At 43.3% G+C, this 25848-nt stretch overlaps 6 protein-coding genes across 6 annotated transcripts; 4 read left to right on the forward strand and 2 right to left on the reverse strand.

Moving 5' to 3' along the window:
• Positions 1 to 164: 164 nt before the first annotated feature.
• On the forward strand, positions 165 to 1473 carry EAF01_005089 (uncharacterized protein; the record flags this gene model as incomplete). Its single annotated transcript, XM_038913344.1, has 2 exons — positions 165 to 300; positions 443 to 1473. The coding sequence occupies 2 exons, from the start codon at positions 165 to 167 to the stop codon at positions 1471 to 1473; spliced, it is 1167 nt and encodes a 388-aa protein (XP_038771430.1).
• Positions 1474 to 2120: 647 nt separating this feature from the next.
• Positions 2121 to 3216, forward strand: EAF01_005090 (uncharacterized protein; the record flags this gene model as incomplete). Its single annotated transcript, XM_038913345.1, has 2 exons — positions 2121 to 2265; positions 2429 to 3216. The coding sequence occupies 2 exons, from the start codon at positions 2121 to 2123 to the stop codon at positions 3214 to 3216; spliced, it is 933 nt and encodes a 310-aa protein (XP_038771431.1).
• A 958-nt stretch (positions 3217 to 4174) lies between these two features.
• EAF01_005091 (uncharacterized protein) lies at positions 4175 to 6266 on the reverse strand (the record flags this gene model as incomplete). Its single annotated transcript, XM_038913346.1, has 5 exons — positions 4175 to 4294; positions 4349 to 4939; positions 4988 to 5221; positions 5275 to 5750; positions 6260 to 6266. The coding sequence occupies 5 exons, from the start codon at positions 6264 to 6266 to the stop codon at positions 4175 to 4177; spliced, it is 1428 nt and encodes a 475-aa protein (XP_038771432.1).
• A 3124-nt stretch (positions 6267 to 9390) lies between these two features.
• On the reverse strand, positions 9391 to 11757 carry EAF01_005092 (uncharacterized protein; the record flags this gene model as incomplete). Its single annotated transcript, XM_038913347.1, has 2 exons — positions 9391 to 11490; positions 11548 to 11757. The coding sequence occupies 2 exons, from the start codon at positions 11755 to 11757 to the stop codon at positions 9391 to 9393; spliced, it is 2310 nt and encodes a 769-aa protein (XP_038771433.1).
• A 1103-nt stretch (positions 11758 to 12860) lies between these two features.
• EAF01_005093 (uncharacterized protein) lies at positions 12861 to 14547 on the forward strand (the record flags this gene model as incomplete). The annotated part of the gene is made up of 2 exons (XM_038913348.1): positions 12861 to 12925; positions 13005 to 14547. The coding sequence occupies 2 exons, from the start codon at positions 12861 to 12863 to the stop codon at positions 14545 to 14547; spliced, it is 1608 nt and encodes a 535-aa protein (XP_038771434.1).
• A 10131-nt stretch (positions 14548 to 24678) lies between these two features.
• On the forward strand, positions 24679 to 25848 carry EAF01_005094 (uncharacterized protein; the record flags this gene model as incomplete). The annotated part of the gene is made up of 1 exon (XM_038913349.1): positions 24679 to 25848. One exon carries the CDS (start codon positions 24679 to 24681, stop codon positions 25846 to 25848), a length of 1170 nt encoding a protein of 389 aa, XP_038771435.1.

Raw genomic sequence — 25848 nt, forward strand, 5'->3', positions numbered from 1 at the left:
CCGGGAAACCCGAGCTAAGATACCACTAGCGCTACGAAATCACTTTACGCGACCCTCGATAATCAGATCGCGTTTCCTCAACATACAAAGTTACTACATAATAATTTCCAGTCTCATTCACTATTCTTCAACAATTTGGCAATAATAACGACAAAAATCTCAGAATGGCTTCTCTCCACGATGTTGCAGATAAAAAGCCCCCTCAAATCAATCCATACGAAGTTCTTGGTATTGAGAAAACTGCCTCTGAAGATGAGATCAAACGCGCATATCGCAAAAGTGCTTTGAAGCACCATCCAGGTATGTTGTAACATTTATTGTCACGATTCTATTACTACAAACACATAACTCATATGAGCTTCTCTATTTGGGGCTGTCATCTTTGAGATAGTTTCACAGGCCCACTGCATAAAGTGGATTTAGACAACTAACAACCTCCCAGACAAAGCTCCAGAACATCTCAAATCTGATTCGCACACCAAATTCCAAGAAATTGCTTTTGCATATGCTATTCTCTCCAATCCAAATAGTCGCAAACGCTATGATCGTACTGGATCTACTTCTGAGTCTGTTGATGCTGATGGATTCTCCTGGACCGAGTTTTATTCCGAGCAATACAAAGACGTTGTTACTTCTGATGCCATTAATCAATTCGCTAATGTTTACAAAGGTTCTGATGAGGAGAAAGATGATTTGCTGGCAGCTTATACCAAATACGAAGGAAAATGGGGAAAGATGTATCAAGTCATTATGTTAAGTGATCCAGTTGAGGATGAAGAACGATTCCGCGAGATCATCGAGGAAGCAATCAAAACTGGAGAGGTCGAGGAATATGCCGTCTTCAGGAAGGAAACTCAGGCTTCGAAGGATAAAAGAATGAAGAAGGCTAGAGCCGAGGAGAAAGAGGCTGCGAAGGCTGCGAAACAAATTGGTGTTGATAAATTGTTGAAGGGATCTAGTGGGGATGTACCGGAACAAAGTAAGAAGCCAAAGAAAAGTGTCCCTGGTCATATGGATGACCTGGCGGCTATCATTCAGGCCAGACAGGCTTCAAGAGGTGGCTTCTTTGATAATCTAGAGGCAAAATATGGTGGAAGCAAGTCGACAAAGGGCCCTGGTGAGCTAAGTGAAGAGGAGTTTCAGAGAATTCGATATGGTTTAGGCAAGAGCAAAGATAAAGCCAAGGGCAAGGGGAAGAAAAGAGCAGCTGACTCGGAGGATGAAGTTGAGGAAGATGAAAAACCGGCACCAAAGAAGAAGTCATCAAGAGGCAAGAAGAGAGAACCCGAGGTAGAGCAAGAAGATGGAGATGTAGAAATGGACGACGTTGGTGATGATTTTCAAGCAGAAGAAGCTGAGGAAGACGAGGAAGAGGTCGAGCCTGAGTCTGAGCCCAAGAAGTCAGCTTCTAAGAAGAGAGCAAAGAAGCAACCAACTCGGCAATCCAAGCGCAGTAAGACTACTCGGGCATGATTTATGAATAGGGTAATGGAGTTTTCGAGGATTTGGTCTTTTCATATATGGTCGGATGGATACAACATGCATAGAAGAAGGCGTTGATCACTACATTGATTTGTTTGAATGCGAAGATTTACCCATTTACTTTGAACAGAATTATAACTTATAAATTCTATGAATTTGAATCAGGCTTTTTACATCATTATAAAATTGACGTCTGATTGTTCGAGCATCCTGCTTTACTAATTGCTTGTTACAATTTTTGATAATCCAATAATGTTCTTTTTTTAAAATACCTATGTATCTCGCCCATCTCAAGTGCTCAAATCCACATAGTCTTGCAGGTATCTTACTTCTATACTTATTACAGACTTGAAACCCATCTTTAAACCTAGACTTCTTCCCACGAGTAATACTGTCCGTCATGTACACGTGACACAGCATCTCCACGCGTCAACCTCGCGATTCCCATCTCTACTTTCACCTCCCACCTTGATTAGTCCATAACCACAACACCACAACGCCAAAAATACGAAACTCACTCCCAAAGACCAAAAAATAAACAAATAAAACAACCCACCGATCAAACTTCCCACTCGTCACCATCCAACATAAACCCTCGATATCAATCCGCATCGCACCATGCCCCCAAAGAAAATGTCATGACATCCCCCTCCTCATCCACATCTGCTCTCGCGCCCCTCTTACCGCCAAATCTGTATGAGCTCTCGCCTACCATCCATAGATGGTGCGCATTGCGGTGCGCGGATATCGTTTCTCTGAGTACTAGGGGGGTATATTTTGAAGGTTTGTTTTCCTCATTTATTCACCTTCTTGATACTTTTCTTCTCGATTTCCGACTCTCCATTTTCCTACCTCTTGTGGACCGGAGTTCGTCAGGATAAATCACATAATAGCGCCATCATATGAATAGAATCCCCGGCTAATTCCCCCCCCCCAAAACCAAAAGATAAACTCATCCACCACTACCTCAACCATCCCATCCGCTACATAAAACTCATCGGGCTGATCGTCTCCATCGATACTTTTGCGCGTCGGCGCGTCTACACTATCGATGATTCAAGCGGCGTGTGTATAGAATGCGTTGCCATCTTACCTCTTCCTCCCTCAGGAAACCCTCCTACCTCTCATGTCGAGCCCCCTCTCAACAATCCCCCCAACACCCCCTCCCTCACCACGCCCCAAATCCCCTGGACCGAAATCTCCGAATGCAAAGTCGTGCGCATCCTGGGGATCATGGGTTCATACATGCAAGTTCCGCAACTACAGATTGTCAAGATGGGGATAGTAGGGAGTACGGATGTGGAGAGGAAATGGTGGGATGAGTGTCGAGAACTGAAGGATCCGGAGAGGGGGGTATTGGGGAGGGAGTGGGTGGTGGGGAAGGAGGAGATGGAGAGGTGGAGGAGGAGGGAGAGGAGGAGGAAAGTGAGGGAGGAGGAGAAGAGGGGTAGGGGGAGAGATAGAGATAGAGGGGTGGTGAAGATGAAGAGGGATGCTGGGAGGAGAGAGGATACAGACAGAGTTGAAGAAAAACGAGAGCTGGCGAGGAAGAAATTAGAAAATTCCCAACCACGTCCTTCATCAACCAACTCCACCTCTACATCCAACTCCCACCCCTCCCGTCCTCCCCACGAAACCTCCCCCCACAAACCTCTCCCCCGTCCGCCCATCAAAAAAAGATTCATCCCCACTACCCTCCCCGACCTATCCAACTACGATACTTTTGGCTACTAATCCATACTTCTTTACCCGTTAAGAGGAACCTTTTTGAGGAGTACCCCTTTCCGGAAAAAGAAACACGCAAAACAACCCCCCCGAACCACGGATCCCGATGAATTATTAAATGTGCTTTATTTACTCACCTGAGCTATCATGTATGTCTATATCTGTATCTGTATCTGTATCTCCTTTCATCAGCAAATCCATTTCCATATCCATATCATGGATCTAAGACCCAAGATGCGAGATACAAGATGTGAGACGCGGGAAACAAGATAGTGGATATTGGATGTAGGATATCGATCACGAAACAGGGAATCCAAGACCCAAGATGTTAATATGACATAGCCTCTAGCCATCCGTCATCGGAGGGGCTTCAGCGAAGAACTCGCATCAGGATTAGAAATGAAGATGGAGGCGTCGAGGAGGAAGAAGAAAGATGGATACGATGATATCAAAGAGAGAATATGATGATGTGGAAGATACCATTAATACATTATTACTTCGGCGAAGATGTTGGATATGTCTAGGGAGAAGAAGAAGAAGAAGAGGTGACAAGGGGATAAGTAAGACATGTACTTATTGTCCAGAATTGTATACTTTTTAATGTCGAAATGAGTTATATATTTCAATATGCAAATTTACATACACATTCACAGATCTCTTCCCCCAAAATTCATTGTGCTCAACATATTGTATTACTCGCAAGGTATCTATCATACACAGAGGTAATGGCTTCGCAGCTCCGAGCTATTGTTACAATTCATCCATTGCCCCTCCTAGCAACCCTATGATAAACCCCTTCCCAAAACCCCATTATTTTCTGGTAAAACAAAGCGATGTTAAAATGTGCCGCCTTCTCCATCTCTCCTCCCTACGAATTCTCGATATCTATCTTTCATATCCAGCGCTAAAACGCCATTACCATAAATTGATACAATCAATACCAACCAACACACCAAACAATTTCCGATTAATATCCTGCCAAAGCCTTGACTGATCTGACGACAGTTCCTCCAATCTCACCTGCTCCAGCAGACTCATCTGGGTATACCAAAAATGCGAGGGCAATAATGATATAGAGACCAAGAAGCTATGTAAATATTAGCAAAATTGAAATATGGGTTCGATTCCAATCAAAACTTACCATGCAACCTTCCAAATAATTACTCTTGCCATCTTGAACAACATAAGTCACAACCAAAACACTCAAGAAGAAAACCACCGTTTCAAACGTCTCAAAATGTAAAGTCATGGGCTTATCCATGATCCAACCCAAGATCACGAGGAATGGAGTGACGAAAAGTGCAATTTGCATGCTCGATCCGATAGCTACACCCATTGCTAGATCCATCTTGTCCTTGACGGCAACCACAATAGCTGTTACATGCTCTGCTGCATTACCGACGATGGGAAGAAGAATAAGACCAACAAATGTTTTGGAAATATGGGCTTTCTCAACAATCGAGTCAATCGAATCAACCAAGTAGTCAGCACAGACAGATACCGCGATCGTTACAATAACGAGAACAACAGCAGCGGCCCATGGACCCATTTGTGGCACTTCTTCCTCCTCTCCTGCTGATTGGCTTTCGGCATCGAATAGGTTGGCATGGGTTCGAAGCTGGAAGAACAAATACAGACAGTAGAGAATCAATAGAATGATGGCTGTTCCGTGGGAGAGGATCAAAATGTTGTTTTCGGTGTCTGCTGACGATTTGCTGAGAACAGAATAGAGCTTTCCAAGAGTTAGATTTTGTTACCCGTATGTTGGATTTCAGCTTACGGTTGCAGGTATAATCAATGCGCATGCGGCAAGAACCATGAGAGATGACATTGTTCCCGCGACAGTGTCGTTGAACCTCTGCTCGATACCCATAGATGTACCAGTTCGAGTATTGTGAATTCCACCAGCAATAAAGCAGCATCCCAACACAAGAAGCGAGTTCGACAAGATACTACCCAACATACTCGATTGAACGATTCGGATTTGTCCTTCTTTCAAGGCTATAATACTGACCTGCAGGGTTCAATATTAGTAAGTAAAAAGTAAGACGTGACACCTGAACCTACAATGAGTTCCACAGCGTTGCCGAATGTTGCGTTCAGTAACCCTCCCAAAGTTTCTCCCAACTTCATGGATATTTCTTCCGTCGCAAACGAAAGGATGGAAGCCAATGGGATGATAGCGAAGAAGTTGAGTGTGAAGATGACGACCGGATCCCAGTGTGTGAGACCTGCGACGATACCCAATGGCACAAAGATCAACAGAACGTTGACATAGCTACTATACAAAGTAACTTTGCCTACATGCCATGCCGACGCCGAGTAGCTAACCATGACATTGTCGCTGTCGGTTCCTGGCGTATGCCTCTTGCTGAGAAAGAATTCATGAACACTGCTTTTACGCCTGTCTCCGGCATGTCCGTTGACGCCCAACAGACGCGAGTTTTCGTCTACTCCGTTTGACATATTTCCCGAGTTGATTCGATTGTTTTGTGATGGAAGGGATCTTACACGCGCGAGTTCCCTTCGGTATTTAGGTTGTGCTACATGTCAAAGAAGATATAACGTTAGCCCAGCCACTCCGTATGTATGATCGATATTGAAATTGCAATGCGCCGCAGCCGACTTAAGCTTTTAAGAAGGCCGCTTGGCAATTCGCTGGCAGATTGACAGGTGGGCCAAATATACCACGAAATTATAGAAATAAGGATTGAGGTATCGACAAGAGGCAAAGGAGTAGTACTTGGCTTCAAGCGTTCAAGTCTTTTGACTCGAGCAGTTGTCCTGTGATGGAGACGACACAAAGGTTATGTTGGGCTGTGTGATAGCATCCAGGTATAGAGCGCGAACGAGATATGTAACAAAGGGCTTGGATCAAAGACCCGACTGCAGGTGCCTGTATCAACTTCTTACTTGTAATACGGGATTGGCGAGTCGATAAATCATCAAACTCTCAAAGAAGAAATAATATGGTAGATTGGACTCGGAGATGAATATCTTCAAAAAAGAGAGCAAAGGAAGGAGGAGGAGGGAGGATAATTTGTTTACTTACAAACCATCTTGGCAAAATTCTCTCTTTTTCTTTCTTTTTTCTTCTGCAAATCAGAGAATGTCAATGCCTATGTGAAAGAAAAGCTCAGAATTTTTTTTTAGGGAAGAGGTTGCACGAAAAGGGTAATTGGATAAATGGGAAGAACAATTAATGGATGGGTTGGGTTGGGATGGGATCACGAAGGTTGGTTGTAACTTGTGCGCGTGGTTATGGAAACTCGGGCACACTTTTCGTAGCTTTGACGGTGCGGGCAGCGGGAAGAAAAGATTCAAGAATCCAGTCCCAGTGCTTTTTGCCAGGTGCTGCGCCTCCTTTTGAGTGGAGGAGGTTTGATCAAAACTTCTGGGTACAGGCGAGACTGGTGGCAGCTACCGAGATGACAGTCCCTGGTTTATGACGATGGTGAGGAGGAGGATGATGATGATGATGATGATGATGATGCACGTTGTAACTTGTTGTTGATCAAACCCTGTCCACAATGTTGATGAAAGGATGGAGTAAAGACGTTTCAAGAGAATTGTCGGATGTTTGGTTTGGATGATGAAACCGAAGAACCCCGTCACGACCCAGGGGAGGAGAGGGGAGGGGAGAGTGGAGAGTGGAGAGGGGAGAGGGGAGAGGGGAGAGTGGAAAGAAAGAGGGAAAGAGGGTAAGAGGGAAGGAAGAAAAGGCACGATATACGATATAATCAATGTACGAGAGTAACGAAGATGGAGGAAGAAGAGGAATTGGAATAACAAACGATGATTGAAAAGGATGAATCCCTCTTACCTAGATAGTTTGAGTTTCTCAGAAGCAAAAGTAATAAGTGAGTAAAGTAAGTAAGTCAGGACCCCAGTACCTGTATGGAACGAATCTGAATTGATGATGTGTGTGAATACCCGTATGTGGAACGTATGTATGTACTATGTATGTATGTATGTATGTATGTATGTATGTATGTATGTATGTATGTATGTGTATGTGTATGTAGGTGTAACTTTGATGATATGATTTTGGTGGCAGGGACGAAGATGTGAATGCAAATACCAATAAATGCAAATACAATATTGTCATGAAAGCATTTGGTCGTACTGGACTGTCCTTTCGAGAAAATTGCATACGCCAAGATATACCTATATTCAAACTTTCTGTTGCCAAGGAAAGAGCTCCTGTTGATGATATATGATAAATGACAATTGGACTTTTTCCTTGATCCTCATTCACTCGCACCGACAGAATGAGGACTAGATCAATTGTTTGACGTTGATGGTTTTGGTGTTTGGACCTTGTGCGATTCACGACTCATCATCGTCTGTATAGGAGGATGGAGAGATGGAGAGATGGAGATTTATATCAGATACTAGGTAACTAGGTCACTAGGTCACTAGGTCATTACCATTATCATAAATACATACTCGGTCGTAATCAATCCCATCCAATCGCTCCATCCAATTGTTCCTTCATCCATCCATCACATCTGAAGCATCGAAACCACGGTAGAAGCTATGACCAACCTTCATCACAATCTGACAGTAGCTATCAATCAATCAATCAATCAATCGAGACAATTCTACAAGCATCATCATCAGAAGTACTGACCAACCTATAAGAACAGGACTACAGTCATGTTATATTACTATTCGAGATAAGATAATTGAGGAGTGGAGTGGTATTTAATTATTGATGGAATGGGGGAATTTACTCCGGGGGATATACATTAGTCAAAGGAGAGAAGAACAAACAAGCTGTAACATCTAATTTGTAGTAAATAATGATGATATGTCCTGTAGGTCGATCACGATAAAGCTTGATATTAAGGTAGCTACCCAGGTATTGGAATGTAATAACACTCTTTTGAATGTAACCCAGCGTAACATTCATCACCAGTGACCCATTACCAGTGACCCATTCCATTACACCAAAAGAATGCACAGCCCCCTCACAAAATATCCGATTCACAATCCCTCCCAAATCAAACACATCGATTCGATTCGTCAATTGACAAATAGTGGCTTGATGCACACCTACTTTTCTGTGACCTGCTGCTATCTACCTACATGCATGCCCACCTACATAATTCATCACAAAGTCCAGAGTCACCAACCCAATTCATGAGGCATTTAATTTACTCGTTCACAAGATATGCCAATGCCAATGCCAATGCAAACCCAAATCCAAACTCCAGTTTCCCGCAAATCACCACTTCCGAGCGGCGTCCACTCACTCACATTGGCACGTTTCGCCAATTCTCATCGCCCCTTTTCGCTATCCCCCTTCATCTGATCCCGAACTCCTCACAATGTATTGATTGCATTCCAATCTTCCCGGTGCTTAACTTACAACCTAGTAGGTAAATCCTCGATACGATGTATCTATCCAACACCTCACCTCACCTCACCTCACCTCACCTCCATTATCCACCAACCCTTCCTACTCCTCCTCCTCCACCAAACCTCCCCCCAACATCCCTCAAAAACTCTAGTCTCTCCTTCATTTCCCTTGTAGACTATTCTACCAATTCAAATCACATCACATCCCCTCCTCTCCCATTCCCATCATATCCCCCCATCACTCTCCCAAAAAATCAAGGCTCACCGTCTCAACCCATTATCCAATAAGATGATATATCCATTACCAAGCAAGCCCTGATATTATCTATTGGGACTGGGCTTACTTTACCCTACCTTACTATAGGTACATTACTCTCCACGTGCATTGCCGCGTGTATAGCGATTTCACCATAGAATATTAGAATGTGTTACGAGTGGGAGATTTCGAGCCAGCTACAAACAGATAGATCCAGGCTTTGAGAACAATAAGATGGATAGAATTAGTGAGATACAGTGCGTGCAAGTATCAAAGATGGCGAGAACAATTTTATTTTCGTAGACAATTATTACTCACTTCCAATAACCCGAGTAACAAGATTGAACAAATAACTGAACCTATCACAATTTTCGTTCCGCTAGGATTTTTGAAAAGACGTCCATCTATACTAGTGGTATTTCCCTCCTAAACGCCCACGCTACGCCCTGTTGACAAACTGTCCCATCCCAACCCACCGTTTCAACTCTTCGCCGATTTTATGCTGCCTCTGTAAGGATACCCAACCCAATTAACTTTTCCTTCCTCTTCCTCTTCCTCTTCCTCTAAGCCCTTTTTCTTTCCTCATCCCCACTACTATACGCTGCATCTTCCTCTTCCCTATTCACTTCACTTTGTCTCCGTCTCATTTGTCCCCTCTCCTTCATCGCACCGCGAATCTTCTGACTAACCTCATCAAAACTTGCCTTACCATCCAAGGCACTAAAGCTTTTCAATGGGAATCCCGCTGACCCTACGGCGCCACCACTACTGCTACTACGACTTCTACTCCTGGATGGTGGTCGAGTTGCAAATAGTGCAATGTTACCCAGGTTTCCAAATGACTCGTTACGTGGAAGATGACCATTCATACTAGAGCCACCGCCAATAGATGCACCTGCAGTATTGCTTCTATGAAGAACGCGTGGCGGCGATTCATCCGAGATGCCCGATTGATTGCTACCGCGACGTAGATCGTTTTGACGAGGTGAGGTGGGAGTCTTAGCCCCATCACGATTAAAGGGATCGGCTACTATTCTGGAAGCATCGAAATCAGGGAACATTTCGGGGCCAAGTGTATTGATGACATCTGTAACTTGTGCGCTGAGTTGTGCTCTGCGCTCGCGTAGTTTAAAGATGACATTGCTTGAAGATGGGTTAAGGGCCACAATTAATGGTCGCAATGATTTAGCAATATCCATGCCAACTTCTCCGAATCGGAGGGCTGCGAAGGTAATAGCTGGGAAAAGGATATATCCGAAAACAAAGATAGCGTAGAGGGGTACCCATCCGGGCACATATCCTTGAACTCTGTTCTTGTACGTCCAATATGCGAGAATGATGGTATAAAAGTTGTATAAAATGGGTGCAAATGCAAGGGCGACCAAAAGTTTCCATGTTGCCATAACATCGCGACCTTGAAGTTTGACCGTGGAAGCAGCCAAAGCTTCCTTCGATTTCTTGATGCTAATAATTTTGGAGGCTATGAAGACTGGTGCAAATAAGACAAGCCCTGGAATGACACCAATAGATAAAACAGCTAGTTTGCCTAGACGGTAAAACAAGAGGAAGACGGCTTTGGGAACAGAAAATTTGGCATATTCGACTTGATGATCCTTAAGATTCATGTAGCGTAGTTGTCTGTTGTAGTCCAAGACGAATTTCTTGAGTGAAACAATCCTTGGATCATCCTTGTAATGCGTATAACCCTTAACCAGTCTTCGATTTAATTCGACTACCATGGGAAGTGGAAGCTTCTTGCCAGTTGGGTTATAGAGTCTTCGAGCGGCTTGGATAAGCATAAGGGTGTCGTAGTCAGGACTTGTAACAGTGACAGCAACAAGGGCTTGGTATACGATATCTAATAGTTGACTGACTGCCCCTCTTCGGTCTCCACTTTTGTAGAGCTCAACAAGCTCTTTCGGAACTTCGATAGGATTACCAAACTCAATCACGGCTCTTGAGCGAAACTTATGGGCGTGAAAGTAGTTCATGCCACATGGTACAATCTGAAGACCGCTATCGGGATTGGCAGCCAAAGATCCAAGAGCCATAATAGCCACACCAGCTTTCAAAGGAAGCAATTCGGTCCTGTCGTGACTTCCACCTTCTGGGAAAATGCCAACAGCTCCACCACCCTTGAGACGATCAAAGACGGCATCATAAACTTGGGTTTGATCAACTTTCGGGGCTGTCTTGTATTTTGATCCTTCAAAACCTTCCTTGGTACCCTTGACGGACTGATCACCAAACTTGCCATTTTCGTCAACATCATTTCGTCCAGTGAGCTGTATCATAGCATTTCGACCTTTGAAAGGTTTCTTCAATCTCATTTCCTCTGCGCTAATTACTTCTGCTATTTCGGTATTGGCTGCGGTCCCGTCCATTGTAGGCAGAACCAGTAATCCTCCAACTTGTACTTCCTTGCCGTCGAATTTTGTACCAACTCCACGGATGAGGAGTGGGTCATTGATAGGATCTGGCAGGTATATTGTACCAGATCCAGGCTTTACCATATCCAGAGCTCGTCCAACAGGAACCGCACCCACCTTTCGTGCAAACCAGCCCACGATGAATCGACCCATAGATTTGGCGGCGATAAGAAAAGCGGCGCGACGATGGCATTCATTGCGGAGGGTGCGCATTAGAATAAGAGGGTCGACAAACTATATGAATGGGTTAATTCGAGAGCTTCAAACCTGCAAAAGTCATCTGTCGCATACCTGATTTGCATGAGGGGCTGCTACAAAAATAACAGGCCCGCGCCTTGGAACTTTCCATGCTCCTCTTGGGTGGACTTCTCGGAAGAAGAGGTCGACAAGTATTGAAAAGGTCCATAGGAATACATCATATATCCAATTTGTCATAGGAAATTGCTCCTCGTGCTTGGCCGTTCGAGGCATGTGTTCGTGAACCTGCTGCTCGTTGGCCATGATGGCGGAATGTAGATCAGATTGCCCAGTGCAGAGAAATGAAGATGTTTCTTAGAAAAGTGCGGGGTGGGAGGTCCGAGTTATTTATCTCGTATATCTGTTAAACAAGATCGGATTTTAGTCTTGACTGTTCAACCGCAAGTCAACGATTTCATTCGGGTATTAAAGCACCAGACACGGCGATTGTCGCGATTGGTTAGGGTTTCCTCAAGTATTTGTTTTTGTAGGCCTAGTGAGTCGTAAAAGTCCAAAAGTCATATCGGCCGAAAAAAATCAAACGGATCAAATATTTCAAATTCAGTGATATTTATGAAAACAAAACAAGCAATGAAGCGGCGGCGGGTAATCATGGAATGATTTTCTTGATTTAATGAATCTGCATTTTTGCATTTTTTACGGAACCGGAATAAATTCCATACCCGTTCGTAAGCGATAAGCGCTGCAGCTCCAGGTCACTCTTTCGATGGAAAATCCCCGTTGACGATCCCATTGATAAATCAAAAGTTATTACGAATATGGAGGATATCAATTCCCATGATGATATTCCCTTGGCTTCAATCCGATGGTTCTCTCTTGAATTATATAATATTCCCATGCATGCGATGACTGACTGCCTGCGATTTCTCTTCAGATCTGACGGACTGCTTAACAAATATCTATAACTACCTAGCTACCTAGGTACCTACCGAATGTAAGGACTTTCAATGCTCATTGACCTTATCATCTCTGAAATCACGTGAGGGGTTTGGAAGACATGCAAAGAGGATGCACGAAGTCTATCAGCGGCGTTTCCAGCATCCAACACCCAACCATGTACATAAGTAGACTTCAACTAACTAAGGATTTCAATCAATTGTTTGTATACAAATCACAATGGAGGCGTGTCACTTTCTTCCAAATGTAATCCTCCGATTGTGGATTTACATTTGACCTCAGCCCTTTCGACCTTGTGTTGGTGGAACGAAGCGCTTAGGATCTATAGGATGATTTAGTCGATCTATTTTGATGGGGGAGCAACAGCCATCTGCAAGTTGCTCCCTATAATTTCAATCCTCTTCACCCTCGACATTTTATACACCAATTCACCACGAAAGATCATTAAAATGGGGTTACCACCATGGGAGACAAGTGAAAGTCAGACTTTTGCTTTGATCACAGGCGCAAACAGGTACTACTATCCCCATGATGGTTTCATTATTGATAATGAGCTCCAAGATTCCCGATTCTGATTATTGACAACTCTCTAGCGGTTTAGGTTTTGCCATTGCATCTAGATTAATTGATGAATTCCTGACTTCATCCGATACTCCCCCTACCAAACATTTAATTCTTATCCTTTGCACACGTACACCGCTGAAGACACGATTCACAATCTCTCGCCTGCGCGCACATCTACGAAAACTGGTCGACTACTCCCCATTCGCATATTCACAACGAGCGAGAGCTAAATCTCAGGGGAACGTATATAGATGGCAGGATATGGTTGCTCGAGTTCATTTTCTTGGGGTTGAAGTCGACTTGTGTGACTTGAAAAGTGTATATGCACTTACCGATCGGCTTCTTAATGGAACTATTGGTAGCCCCGATGCTACTACAATGGATGGTCTCCGATTACCTAATGGCTCTCCTGGTACCGCCACTTATTCCGCAGATATCAAACAAGATAGATGGGCATTGAGCCAGAAAGAAGGGTCTGATGGTGCGCAGAGATCTTGGGGATGGGGATTGAGCGGAATCAGAATACCAAGGCTGGATGTTATAGTCTTGAATGCAGGGATAGGAGGATGGTCAGGAATCGATTGGCCAAAGGCTATATGGACAGTCTTGACAGATATGACGGAAGCTGTGACATGGCCGACTTACAAGCTTGCGGAAGTTGGAGCTATAACCAAACCACAACTATCCTCTGCCTCTCCAAAACAAGCCAAACCCTCGGACGATGAAGCTACGCAGCCTTTACTCAATGGCGAAACTCCAGAAGAACCACCTCTCGGGGCAACATTCTGTTCCAACGTTTTTGGTCATTATGTTCTCGCACACGAATTGATGCCTCTACTATCACGAACATCTTCCCCTTCGGCCACTACCAGCGGAAGGATAATATGGGTATCTAGTATCGAGGCACAAGCACAACATTTTGATGAAGATGATCTACAAGGCTTGGAAAGCCGCACGCCATACGAAAGCTCCAAGCGTCTTACAGATGTTCTCGTCCTTTCGAGAAGACTACGAGCAGCAGGCAAAGCCTCCTCTTCATGGTTCGATTGTTCCGATGTTCACATGAAGAACTCTCAATCAGAGGAAGAAGCGCCAACAAAATTGATAAAACCTAAAATGTACGTGGTTCAACCTGGAATTTTTGTTTCGGAAATCATGCCCTTGAATATCGTGTTGGTATTTATCTACAGATGGATCTTCTACCTTGTAAGATGGATGGGAAGCCAATGGCATACCATCAAACCTTACACTGCTGCTGTAGCACCGGTCTGGGTAGCATTATCTCCCGATGATGTTTTAGATAACATGGACGGGACAGCTTCGAAATGGGGATCAGCTACAGATGCAAGTGGGAAAGAACGTGTTATACGAACCGAAGTTCCTGGTTGGGGATGGGAAGGTAAAACTCCAAAGACAATCGATACCGGAGAAAGAAGAAAAGGGAGACAAAGAGATGCGGTGCCATTGACAAGGGAAGCGAGAGAGGATTTTGAGGTCTTAGGTGTTAAGTGTTGGACGGAGATGGAGAAGTTGAGGAAGGAATGGGAGGGACTTTTGAAAGTTAAAAAATGAGCGGTTTGAGAATTATTGCGGTTTTATGGGAGAGATTGATAGACGCTATAGTTGGCTGTATATCATATACAATACAATGGATATGACTAATAAACGATTTCCTGTTCAACTCTTTTACGTGTATCCCTCACCTAGCTTTTTACGACAACGAAAGAAAGGTCAGAGATGAGATACACACACAGAGTATACGAAATATATATTTTCATGAGTTTGATTGCCATATTTCTGTTGCATATCTCAACCCCTTATAGCATCATTGAGGTTCAGATTCAAGCTCGCCTAACGTACTAGGCAAAGAAGAAGGACAGAAAACAGGAAGAAGGTGGTATCTGCTTGTGTATCGCATATGCTCGACGTCATTGCTATCCGCAACTTGGGGTTTAGATGCGAATCATGCTAGTGTGTAGGTAGTAGTTGGAGTATTGTTACTAGAGAAGTTTCGTTGTATGACTTGTCTTAGTTTCATCTACCTGGTACGTTGTTTCTAGTTCTCAAAAGTAGGAATAAGGAGTAGGGGATGAAGAAAGGGGGTGGTGTCTTTTTCGATATTTCTTCGGCGCTACTTTTCCTCCCCTTTGGCTTAATCCGAGGCTGGAGGTGAGACGCGAGAGTTACAGGGGGAATCGAGTTGGTCGTGTATTCGAACTCGCAAGATGTTATAGGTTCCAGGAGTAGGGGCATCATCGTTGAGATCTAGTGATTGAGAGTACTACAGAACTATGGAAGGTTTGTTGCATGTTAGCAAATCTTCTTATCCATCGTTTAAGTGTATCTCGAAATCGAGAATGCAAAGAAGAGAGTGAGAAGGGCGTTGTTTGGATTGTTGAGACTCATTGAGCGGATTGTTAAAGTATGCATATCGTATACAGTAAAGAGAGTCACGGAACAGCTTAGATTCTTAAGGGGGGTACTTTAGAGAGTTAAAAGTCCACAAGAGAATGAGTCTACCACGAATTGGCAATCGGTAAGATATGCCTCTCATATGGAGGCTAATCTGTTACAGACGATTATACAATCGATTTGCTACACATCGCTATCTGCCTCCGTATAAAATTTCCAGGAATGACTTAACCTACTCACCGTTTCTCTCTCCATCGTTTGATGTTCTCTGTACATTCTGCTAGTCCTTCTCATCTCTACCTCAACCTCATTTCACATTCACTACTCCTCAAACTCGAATACTCTGTGGCAGATCTACTTCTCACGGGTCTCAGGCCAGAGAGTCCTTAGATCGTCCAAGAACTACTGAGATTGCTTCCAAGGGAAACTCGCATCGCGGGTCATGTGTCAATGACAAGCCGATTCTCATATAAGAAAAAATCAAGCCCAAAGCTGACTGATGACTCTCAACTACATTTTCCTCGTGGATATGCGTACCTATGTGACAAGTGAAAAGATATGATCAAGTTGTGCTTCTAAACTTAATAGGCTTTTGCTTTTATATATGTGATGATAATAGTAGCAGCATCTACACATTAGTTACAGTCATCTTGCATTGAAACACACGCCATCAAGAGAAATTATTGAAACAATAGTAAGAAATGCCAACATGTTGCCCTACGATCAAGTTATCTACAGGATTGAGGCACATTCAACCCGAGTTCTTGGCACTCCCCGATTTCTCATCACTTCGACTCCTACTCTTTGACCGTTCAATAACGGGTGGTGGGCTGAAGTTCTTGTACTGACACCTATGCACGCAACCCAACTAAAGAATTCTACCCTCTCGATATCCAGTAAACTTTGAACTTACATTCCCTTCAATTCGTCCAAGATATCGAATCACAAGCTCTGATTGTCTATACGGATACTTTGCGCTATGTCATTCTCCTCTCAATTCTCTACTCAGAAAACATCATTATTCAATACCAAATAGTACATCCAACTACTCTGCATTCATATATCAACCCAAAATATATCATCTCCATCATCCCTCTCACCATATCATCACTCCCACTCCACCCCACCCCCATCAAACCTACACTTGCACTCACCCCGTCCCATCCACCCAGAATCAACGAATTCCCCAAAACCCACTTCCCTTGCGTAACTTATCGTTCTCCCGTCTGATATGCATATGCACATACAAATAAACGAGCAGTCCGGTCGGCTGACATCGCCTTTTTGCCCTTCTTCTCTTGCCCCCTCTGCATAGTCAGACATGTATATGTGCGGACTCTCAGCCCTAAGCACCACGTCACGTCAACTTAGCAAAAAAAAATATTCATATTTTGCATGCACTGCGATACTGGTTCAACGATGTTAAATTCTGGAGACAGACTTCAACCACAATTTAACTATTTCGTGTCGAAAATCGTAGAAACATCACGTATATTACGTACCTCTCCGACTTGAAACTATGATTTCCTTTCAAAGATCAAAATCCATAGCTGAGATGGATATATACATCCCGGTACGTATGCGGTAAGAAAAATAGATGAAGAGCTGAATGTGTGGGTGCGGGGATCGAGCTATTTATATACGTATTTGTGTAACTGTTCTTTTAGGATGGTGTTATTTATGGGATACTTAGTAACAGCCATCTAGTTTTTTTATGAAATAGATATAGATGGTTGAGATAAGCGGATGTGGTTTGTATGGATATGTGTTTATGTGATTTGGAATGTTGTGAGGGGAACGGAGGATTTGATGATGATACTAGGTACAGCAGGATGGAATGTTTAATTGTATAAATAAGATTTAATGTCACTATACTTCTACTATTCTGAAGTTCTCAATACTAAAACCCACCGTAAATCTTCCAGTTATTATAGTCGGTGAAATCTCAACACTTCGCTTCGTTGATGTAATATCACATCAGATAAACTCCGGAGTATACTAACCCTCCACGAATACCAATCAGCCTCAAACTCCGGAGCACAATGTCAGAATTTCCAAACCACAAAGAAGCGGGACGGAAGGCAGAAATGTTGCATATATACTATATACTCCATGTAGCATATGTGTATAAGAAGGAAGCATTCAACTCCACATATACATAGCTGATCGCCGATAGATTTTTATTGAAGAGTAGACATAGGTCGACGTAATCAGTGCAGATCTTCCATGCGGATGTGGGTGTGGATGTGATAGTGAAAGCTGGAAAGGATTCGAGATACATGTACACTGAAAAGGCTCACAATCCTATAGTACGTCCGATGTAGAAGGAATATGCGGGATGTTGGACGGATAAATAGTATGGTGGGTGGCTGGATGTGGCTGGATGTGGCGTAGAAAGCGGTTTAATTTTGCTGTTGTTGTCGTTGGTGACGATGTGCAACGTGAGGTGGTGGTAGAATGGAAAGTAGACCGGAGGCCAAGGAAAGGATGCGTTGGGGAAGAGAGCGGATCAAGGCGGATGAGTAGGTCGGATGAGCAGGTCGTACGGTATAGAGGTTAGTAAGGAGGTAAATTGATGGGCCAGATTTTGGAACCTGCGGAACTTTTAGGCGGACATATATGTCATGTTGTAAGTGCTACCTAGGTAAGGTATGTTAAGTTTATGGTTAAACTTAGGGCTTTGTTCTAGACCTTGATAGAATTAGATCATTACAATTTTTCAGGGTCAAATGGTGATGAATTTGTAGGAAGCGTGCTAGTTGGAAATGACTGTTTGCTTGAGTAATGAGGTCATATGGTACCGAGTCCCAACTTCCTATATATTGTGATGTGATAAATACGGTTATAATTGTTGGTGGTGGTGATAATTTTTGAGGATGCGCTAGTTGTGGAATGTGGTGGGGGATCTGGCACCAATTGTGATGGGAATCCAATATCTAGACCAATCTATAGAACTGATTTTGTCTCTTTTCTCACTCACCAGGCCAGACGCCAAATGAAGCCACTGCCAATATGATACTTTGAAATAGTATCTATCGCATGAAGCATAAAAAAAGACAGACAAGACACAAACTCGTGTCGAGATAGTCAGTCAATGAATCTTGAAATACATCAGCAATCGCTCTATTTTAAAAACCATATTCTCCTACAATGCAGCTTATTTGTCATCCCCAGACGGTGTTTCCGTATCTTATTACTTGATATGATTCACGATAAATAGCACATATAAAAGAGTGCGGGGAGAATTTAACGGCCGCAAAATGCTCCACTAGTACCAAAGAACCTACTGTGATGACATGTATTCGGAATCACCGTCGCCATCTTTCTATCTTTCACTTGAAATTTTACGTAGAAATCAGCTACATGTGTATTGAGTGAATATGAATAAAGATGATCGTCATTGGGTATAATCCCTCTGCATCGCTGTGCCACTTCCTTCACATGCCATGAGGCTACTGTTATAGAGAAGGATGCTCTCACGACATGAATAAGCAGATCAACCCCCTGAAGGAGGTGGCTGAACAAATATGGGGGAAGGAAGTAGCCAACATGACAACAATGATCATATCACAAATGTTTTGGACCCCGTGACGATGTGACATCTACGTGCCAGCCGCTTACGCGCGGAGAGAAGATGTAAGAACTTTACTGTGAGCGAAATAAATTGTCCGAGGTTTTGAGATTGGATACTTAGAACTAGATCGTGTGGGGGCGATGGAAGAAGTAGCCGTCTGGTGGTAATACTGTGGAAGCCGATCTTGCGATGAATTATTGGCCTGGATACTACGCAGAGCTAGATAAGAAATGAATGCAGCTGAAAGATGGAGAGAGAGTAGATCAATATTGTTTGCATTTTCCCTTCTCGCTTGCTATGCAAATACTTCGATATGTAGCCTTCAGTTGAATTTAAGACAACTGCCTATCATGCTGCTATCAAGTGAACTTAATTCACAAACATCGTATAGGACAATTTCACAAATGTTACCATTGAAACCGAAACCCTCGTGACCACTCTGTTTTGTTTCTAATCCTGGCATCATGTCTGACTGAGATAGGCGTAGTTGGGTGTTTCAAATATTCTAGAACAACCTAATGAAACTTGCGAGCAGCTATTCCATATCTCCTCTGTAAGAACATGTGCATCATCTAGAAAGGGAAGTGGTTTTACCGAGGAATATCGAAACATCTGACTTTGACGTCCAATAATGCAATCCTTAATAATATGCGAAATTATATGATGACCAGTAAATTACAAAGCGCTTGCTGACTTTATTACGATCTCCAATGTTTCAACATGGAGCCTCTTGGTTCGTTAATTGTTGAAGTTACAGTGAAAATTTGTCGATTGCTTCATGTTCCTGTCTGAAGCTGTACGATGATAAAGCATCAAACAATAGACGCGCAATAGAAGCAACAGGTTGGGTAACGATATTTGGTTTGTCGTTTCAACCCAAGTCAGATATCGCCAAGATTACGAAAATAGATTCGGGCGCTTGATGGGACAGTTGAAGAGATAAATAAAGTCACTTCCGCGCGTTGCATGTACCGTCCGTCCCAGCATACTCAGTAGCCGCCAGTCCCATTTTTCATGAGACCTCCGAACAGACCCGTAACGCTTCAAAGAATGTTGTAACATGCTCTTCGTATTCCTATATGAGATCATGATGAAGAAGAAGGACCGGATGGTTGAGTATCATCGGTAGCCACGGCCAAGAATCATGTTGCGCGATGGAAAGGAATTATCGAAGGGCCGGAATGACCGCATGATTAATGTAAGACATTTCCGAGAATAATGCGCATTGATGAGTGTGGGTGTGGGTGTGGATGTGGGTGTTAATGATTGAATATTTGAGATCTTTTTCCAAGATTTCTCGCACTGCCACACACCTTTGAAGCTCTGAAAAGTGGAATGTCCTCTCGTGACATATGGAGAGTCCGGATGTGGCATCGTCTGATAATTTTATTGGACATTGCATGAATTTTGAGGGTGTTGAGGAAATATTGACTTTGAATGAAGTTTGAACCCTAGGAAACAACCTAGTAATGACGGATGTAACAGCATCGGCATTGATGAATAAAACGTCTTGTATCGCAGGCTGAGTCTATTATGATGAATCATAACCTGGATTGACAGACTCACAGTACGGCCATGATGTTATCGCAAATACTCCGGAGAGAAGGAGATAGTAGATGGTGGATGGTGGATAATGAATCTCTTCTTCGGATGATAGTGTGGCAGCAGCAGTGGCAGCAGCAGTGGCAGTAGCAGTGGCAGGCATAACGGGATATATTTGAAATGGGTGAAGGGGGGATGTTTCAGGCGAATTCATTCATTTTGACCAATACCATTTGAGAGCGTTGATTTCTATGGAGTGATCACTTGTGATTTGCTGAGACTCAATCAGACAATTACTGTAAGGAGATTTTGAGAAATCTGTTACGAAGAAGAAAAGACTTCTAACCGGCTATTAGGTCCATAGGCTGGAAGACTGCTCTGCCTTTCATATTTGCCCTGATCGAAAGTTTGTCATATTTCTTGTACGCATAACTAACAATTAGACGTAGTTATGTATTAATTAGTAATAATAATTGCGAATACTTTTTTCTTGTCTCGTTGCCGAACATCTTGGCTGGCCCTCGCTGGGTAGCAAAAAAGGGGCTGGGGTCAGCAAAGCAAGTACATACGCACGATACGGTAGATAATCATTAAGCTCTCCCTAATTACGGCTGCCCCAAACTAGAAGATCTGGAAATCTGGGAAGCGGAACCTAATTGGACCTGAATAGATCTACACACCACTAACCATTGACTTCGGCTGAAGTTTACTTTAGAAGCAACATCAAATGAACTTTCTAGTCCCGTACCCCATCCCTTAGCTTTGGTCATATCTCACCAATAATCTCTATCTTCGCCATTCTCATTGCCATCATGAACCATGGATATGGATGGATATTCGTATCAAACTGTCGAGCGTGCAAGCCTCGTCTTCTAGTCTTTTTCATGAGCGGGAGGGGGTGCATTCCCTTCGGTATCGAGGGTATTACCATTGGTGGGTAGATACCATACCTAGACATCTTTGAATTTCGGAGTTGTCGTACGCATTATAAGCATTACCTACTTGATTCATATAAATCTACTTCAGCCATCTCTCAGCCACATAATTTGACACAAGAGTTAGGTATTGCGGACTTCCATGAAGGAAAAGTCAAGATTTTCTCGCTTCCTTGACCTAGTAATTCGATGATATGATCTACCTAAGCATGTATGATTTCTCCCCGAGGTCGTTAGAGTTTTCGGTTTGAAGAGGTTGGCATGGCACGGTTGGGCTGTAGATATATGGGTATCTCGCTATCTGCGCATCGTCGGGGGTGGGAAAGATGAGGAAAAAGTCGTCATTCCAGTATTGCGCATGATGTGTTCAGTGCCCAGGTGGAGGTAACAAGCATTATTCCAACCCTACAGCATTGATTGATTGATGAATGATCAGCCACCCACAAATTCTAAAAGATATACTTCCAGACTCATATTTTTTGAAAAGTACAAGGAATAATTGTTGTGTGATCGTTGCCAAATCATGGGATATTCGCTGAAGTGTCACATTCACCGCTCTCAGCAGAAGGCTCGACACGTATATGCTGATCCATTTAAATACCGATGTTGACCATTACTTGCCATGCGGAGTTAGTGAGATCGTAAACCAGTCATAGCAGCCATATTGGTGAAGTTTGCGATATATTCGAATCATATTGAATGCTTCCACCGTTTTCCCCATTTTATCATCGTCAATACATCTTCCTCCTTCGGCCTTCGGTGGAATTCCCCTCACGCTTCATTTCCAATTTACATGCACTTATTGGTATTTAGTTGAATATCTTCATAAATCGAATTCTTCCAGTGGTTTCAGGATACTCAACCTCATAGTAAACGCACAGCCTTACTTCAGCCCTTTTTATCGACACTTGACCTAAAGAGCTCGAAGTAACGAATCAACCCTTGGAACTCTGCGGAACCAGCGAGCAAACGAATCTGGAAAAGCGACGGGAACGATAGAGCGAAAGAGAGAGAACTGCAGTTCTAGAGATCATCCAAACACGGCATAACGGCCAGTGTAATTGCTTATGCTCATGCTTATGCTCCAGCTCAAATTACATCCATTCTAGCTCGTTGCCTATACTTCCTACTCTATTATACACTCCTCCTACACGGAAGCATAGATTCGAATCTCGACTTCTGTTCAATTCTTGGTACATCGTTTTACAGCAGAATTGTACAACTTCTACCTTACTTAGACTTGTCCTACAACATCTTCTGAAGCATCACAAACAAACCATTCCTCGTTACCTCGGACGATCAATTCGAAAGATCAAACCCTTGGTTTCAACTGAGCCCTTGTACATTTTGAACATCTAGGTGTGGTTGTCTCGCCTGCCATCTGATCCTCGGGGCGCAAGGTACTTTGACCAATCGAGCTATTCAGTACATCTGAAACCCGCTGCATTTCGCATGCATTGGTCTATCCACGCTCCCACGCAGCTACGCCACTAGCCTGACCCTTTTTTCTTTCCAATCATCGCCTAGCCAGTACACCAAAGCATAGATATACCATTCGGAAATCCCACCTACCAATTAATCCAATTTATACCTTGCTGTTTATTATAATAGCTTCAAGAAACCCTTGTCATCCTGAACGATTAGCCATTTCGAAAGTTTGGAACTACCATTAGAGCCACTTGCATCCTTGGTTCCATTTTGAGAAACGAGGGGTATCAATCAATCCCAAGCATTCCTTTTCCAGCGCCTAGGACTCCATTTGGTATTTTAGACACTATACACTTTCAATCTGGTCCAATTATTCCCAGACGAACTTGACATTCCCTTACTGGACCGAAAATACATTTACTTCTGGCAAGGAAGAGCTGGATACTGTAGGGAGAAAAGCATTGGAGCATACGAAAGACAATTAAAACCTTCTGAAGTAAAGATTAAGAAAGGGAAAAAAAGAAATCTAGTACACCTACATACCTCTCTCCAGCCTCGACAGAAGAGATTTACATATATCGTCTACAACTCTCCCCCTTCCATACATCATTCACATTTCTCACCGAAAACCTCGACATTCTTCCTTTTATAGACTTCTTTTAGGGTTCTCAGCATCCTTTGACAATACAATACATCTTTGGAATTAACCCTTGACAAACGTACCGGCAATCCAAACCCGGTACTTCGACCGATCGATTTTCACTGGGGTCAACCGTCAAGTCACCATCACAACTCTCTTTTAAGGACCATCAACTCAGGAGTACACTACGATTACGACCATTACGAAACGAAACGAAACGAAACGAAACATAAGACAAGAGATTATAACAACGGGGTACTTCAATTTAGATATTAGTTGAACTATCAACTCATCGATTCGAGAGAAAAGAGCAAATCAAATCATACCGTTTCACCAGTCGCCCATATAAATAACACACAGTGGTTACTTGCTAGCTACTTGCTAGCTACTTGCTTCAAGTTGCTTCGGCCTATTCGCTGACCTTCTTCACCTCACCTCACCTCACCTCACTTCACCTCACCTCCACCGCACGAAAATCCTCCGCGCCTATCTGCATATCTTCATTTTGGCCCAATCGACTTCAGCCACTCTGTACCCCAAAACAAACCCCCCTGCCTTTTCGATCCGCCTCTAGGAACGCCTTTGTCAGGCTTGAGGCGAGACAATTCCGGATTTTTATATAGCCAACTGATCCTCTTCAGTGCCTCCACGCATCGTAACCAGCTGCGCCAACTTCATTCCTCTACAGGATTCCGCTGGTCGGATCTTTTCTCACTCATTCGCGAAATTTAAAATTTGATATTACGAGCTTTGTGGTCGTCATTATTTTTCTTAATTTCTTTTGGAAATTTTCTCGAAAGATTTGATTCACCTTTATCGTCTTGTATTTTTTATTCGACGATATCTTTCCCTATTGTTTTCAACAGCCGAGTGTACTTTAACCTCAGCCGATAAACGACAACAGGATTGAGGCCTGGAGACAATAGAAACTGTCACTTTTTTTTTTTCCAAAAAAAAAAACAACTAGACAATCAGTATTGGCTCAGGACAATAACGACTTCTCTTTTTATGACCTTATAGCTTGGTGTATCTTTACTTTTATCTTTTTGTTTCGAGATCATTATTCCATTTCCCAGTATCAAACGTTGATCAAGTCACGATCTATCTCCACATACAAGTCAACGACATCGAAGTACAACGACTACAAGCAGTACAATATCACTCAAGACACCATGTCGCTCAACTCAGACGTTCCTAGAACCTCTAATGAGGTGGCTTTAGGTCACTTTGTTTTCCAAACAGTTTCTCAAGATATGATCAACTACCTTGCTCAAAAGGCAAGAGAGGTCATTCAGTGCGAACCCACACAAATCTCCTCAAGTCAAGGTCCCTCACCGCCTCGAACTCCCCCTCAAGAGAAAAGATCAGCATCAGATTTACCGTCGTTAGAGAGATTCATTACTTCTTTGATAAAGAGATCCAACGTCCAAGTACCTACACTCATGACAAGTTTGGTATACCTAGCTAGACTAAAGAAGAGACTGCCACCAGTTGCAAAGGGTTTAAGATGTACAGTTCACAGAATTTTCCTCGCCACATTGATCTTATCGGCCAAATTTCTCAACGACTCATCACCAAAGAACAAACACTGGGCCGAATACTCGAATGTCCGGGGTTATCCAGACTTTTCATTCACTAGGACAGAAGTCAACCTCATGGAGAAGCAGTTACTTCAGCTACTCAACTGGGATTTGATTGTCAGCTCTGATGATCTCTATACTCATTTGGAGCCATTCCTCACGCCAATCCGATTTGACTTGGACCGAAAGCAAGAACAATGTCGCCTTCGCGAAGCACGTCTACAAGCTCAACGAGAACAAGAAGCTCTCGCAATGCAAAACATGTCCTTCGATCCAGCCGGAAGATACTGGGTTCCAACCACCGAAGAAAAGTACATGCCATACTATGGCGAACAACAATCCCTCTTCACTACCGAAGACCCATACAACCACTACTCACCACCATCCTCATCTGAGATTCCCGGTCTTACTAGAAGCGGTACCGCAGATACCCTTGATGCCATGTCCTCTTCCGCCTCATCTTACATCTCCGAATTATCTCGCTCCGGTACACCTCTATCATCTGTCAGCAGCTACCTTGACGAGAACGATGCCATGCAATGCGATACCTACTCCCCTTCAGGTGTTGCCCGCGACGTTGTTACTGTTCAAGTTGCAGGTGCCGATGGAAAGCTCAGACCTATGCTTCCTTACGAAATTGACAACATGGCTCATCATGATAACATGGCAATGGCAGAGGAAAAGCGTCGCGCGGCCAAGAAGTCAAAGGGCAACTTCTTAACACGATACTTTGGTGGTCAAAAGACTCTCTCCACTGCGTGA

The sequence above is a fragment of the Botrytis porri genome, assembly GCF_014898465.1.
Source record: "Botrytis porri strain MUCL 3234 chromosome Unknown BPOR_006, whole genome shotgun sequence".
In the NCBI taxonomy this organism is placed as follows: Eukaryota; Fungi; Ascomycota; class Leotiomycetes; order Helotiales; family Sclerotiniaceae; genus Botrytis; species Botrytis porri.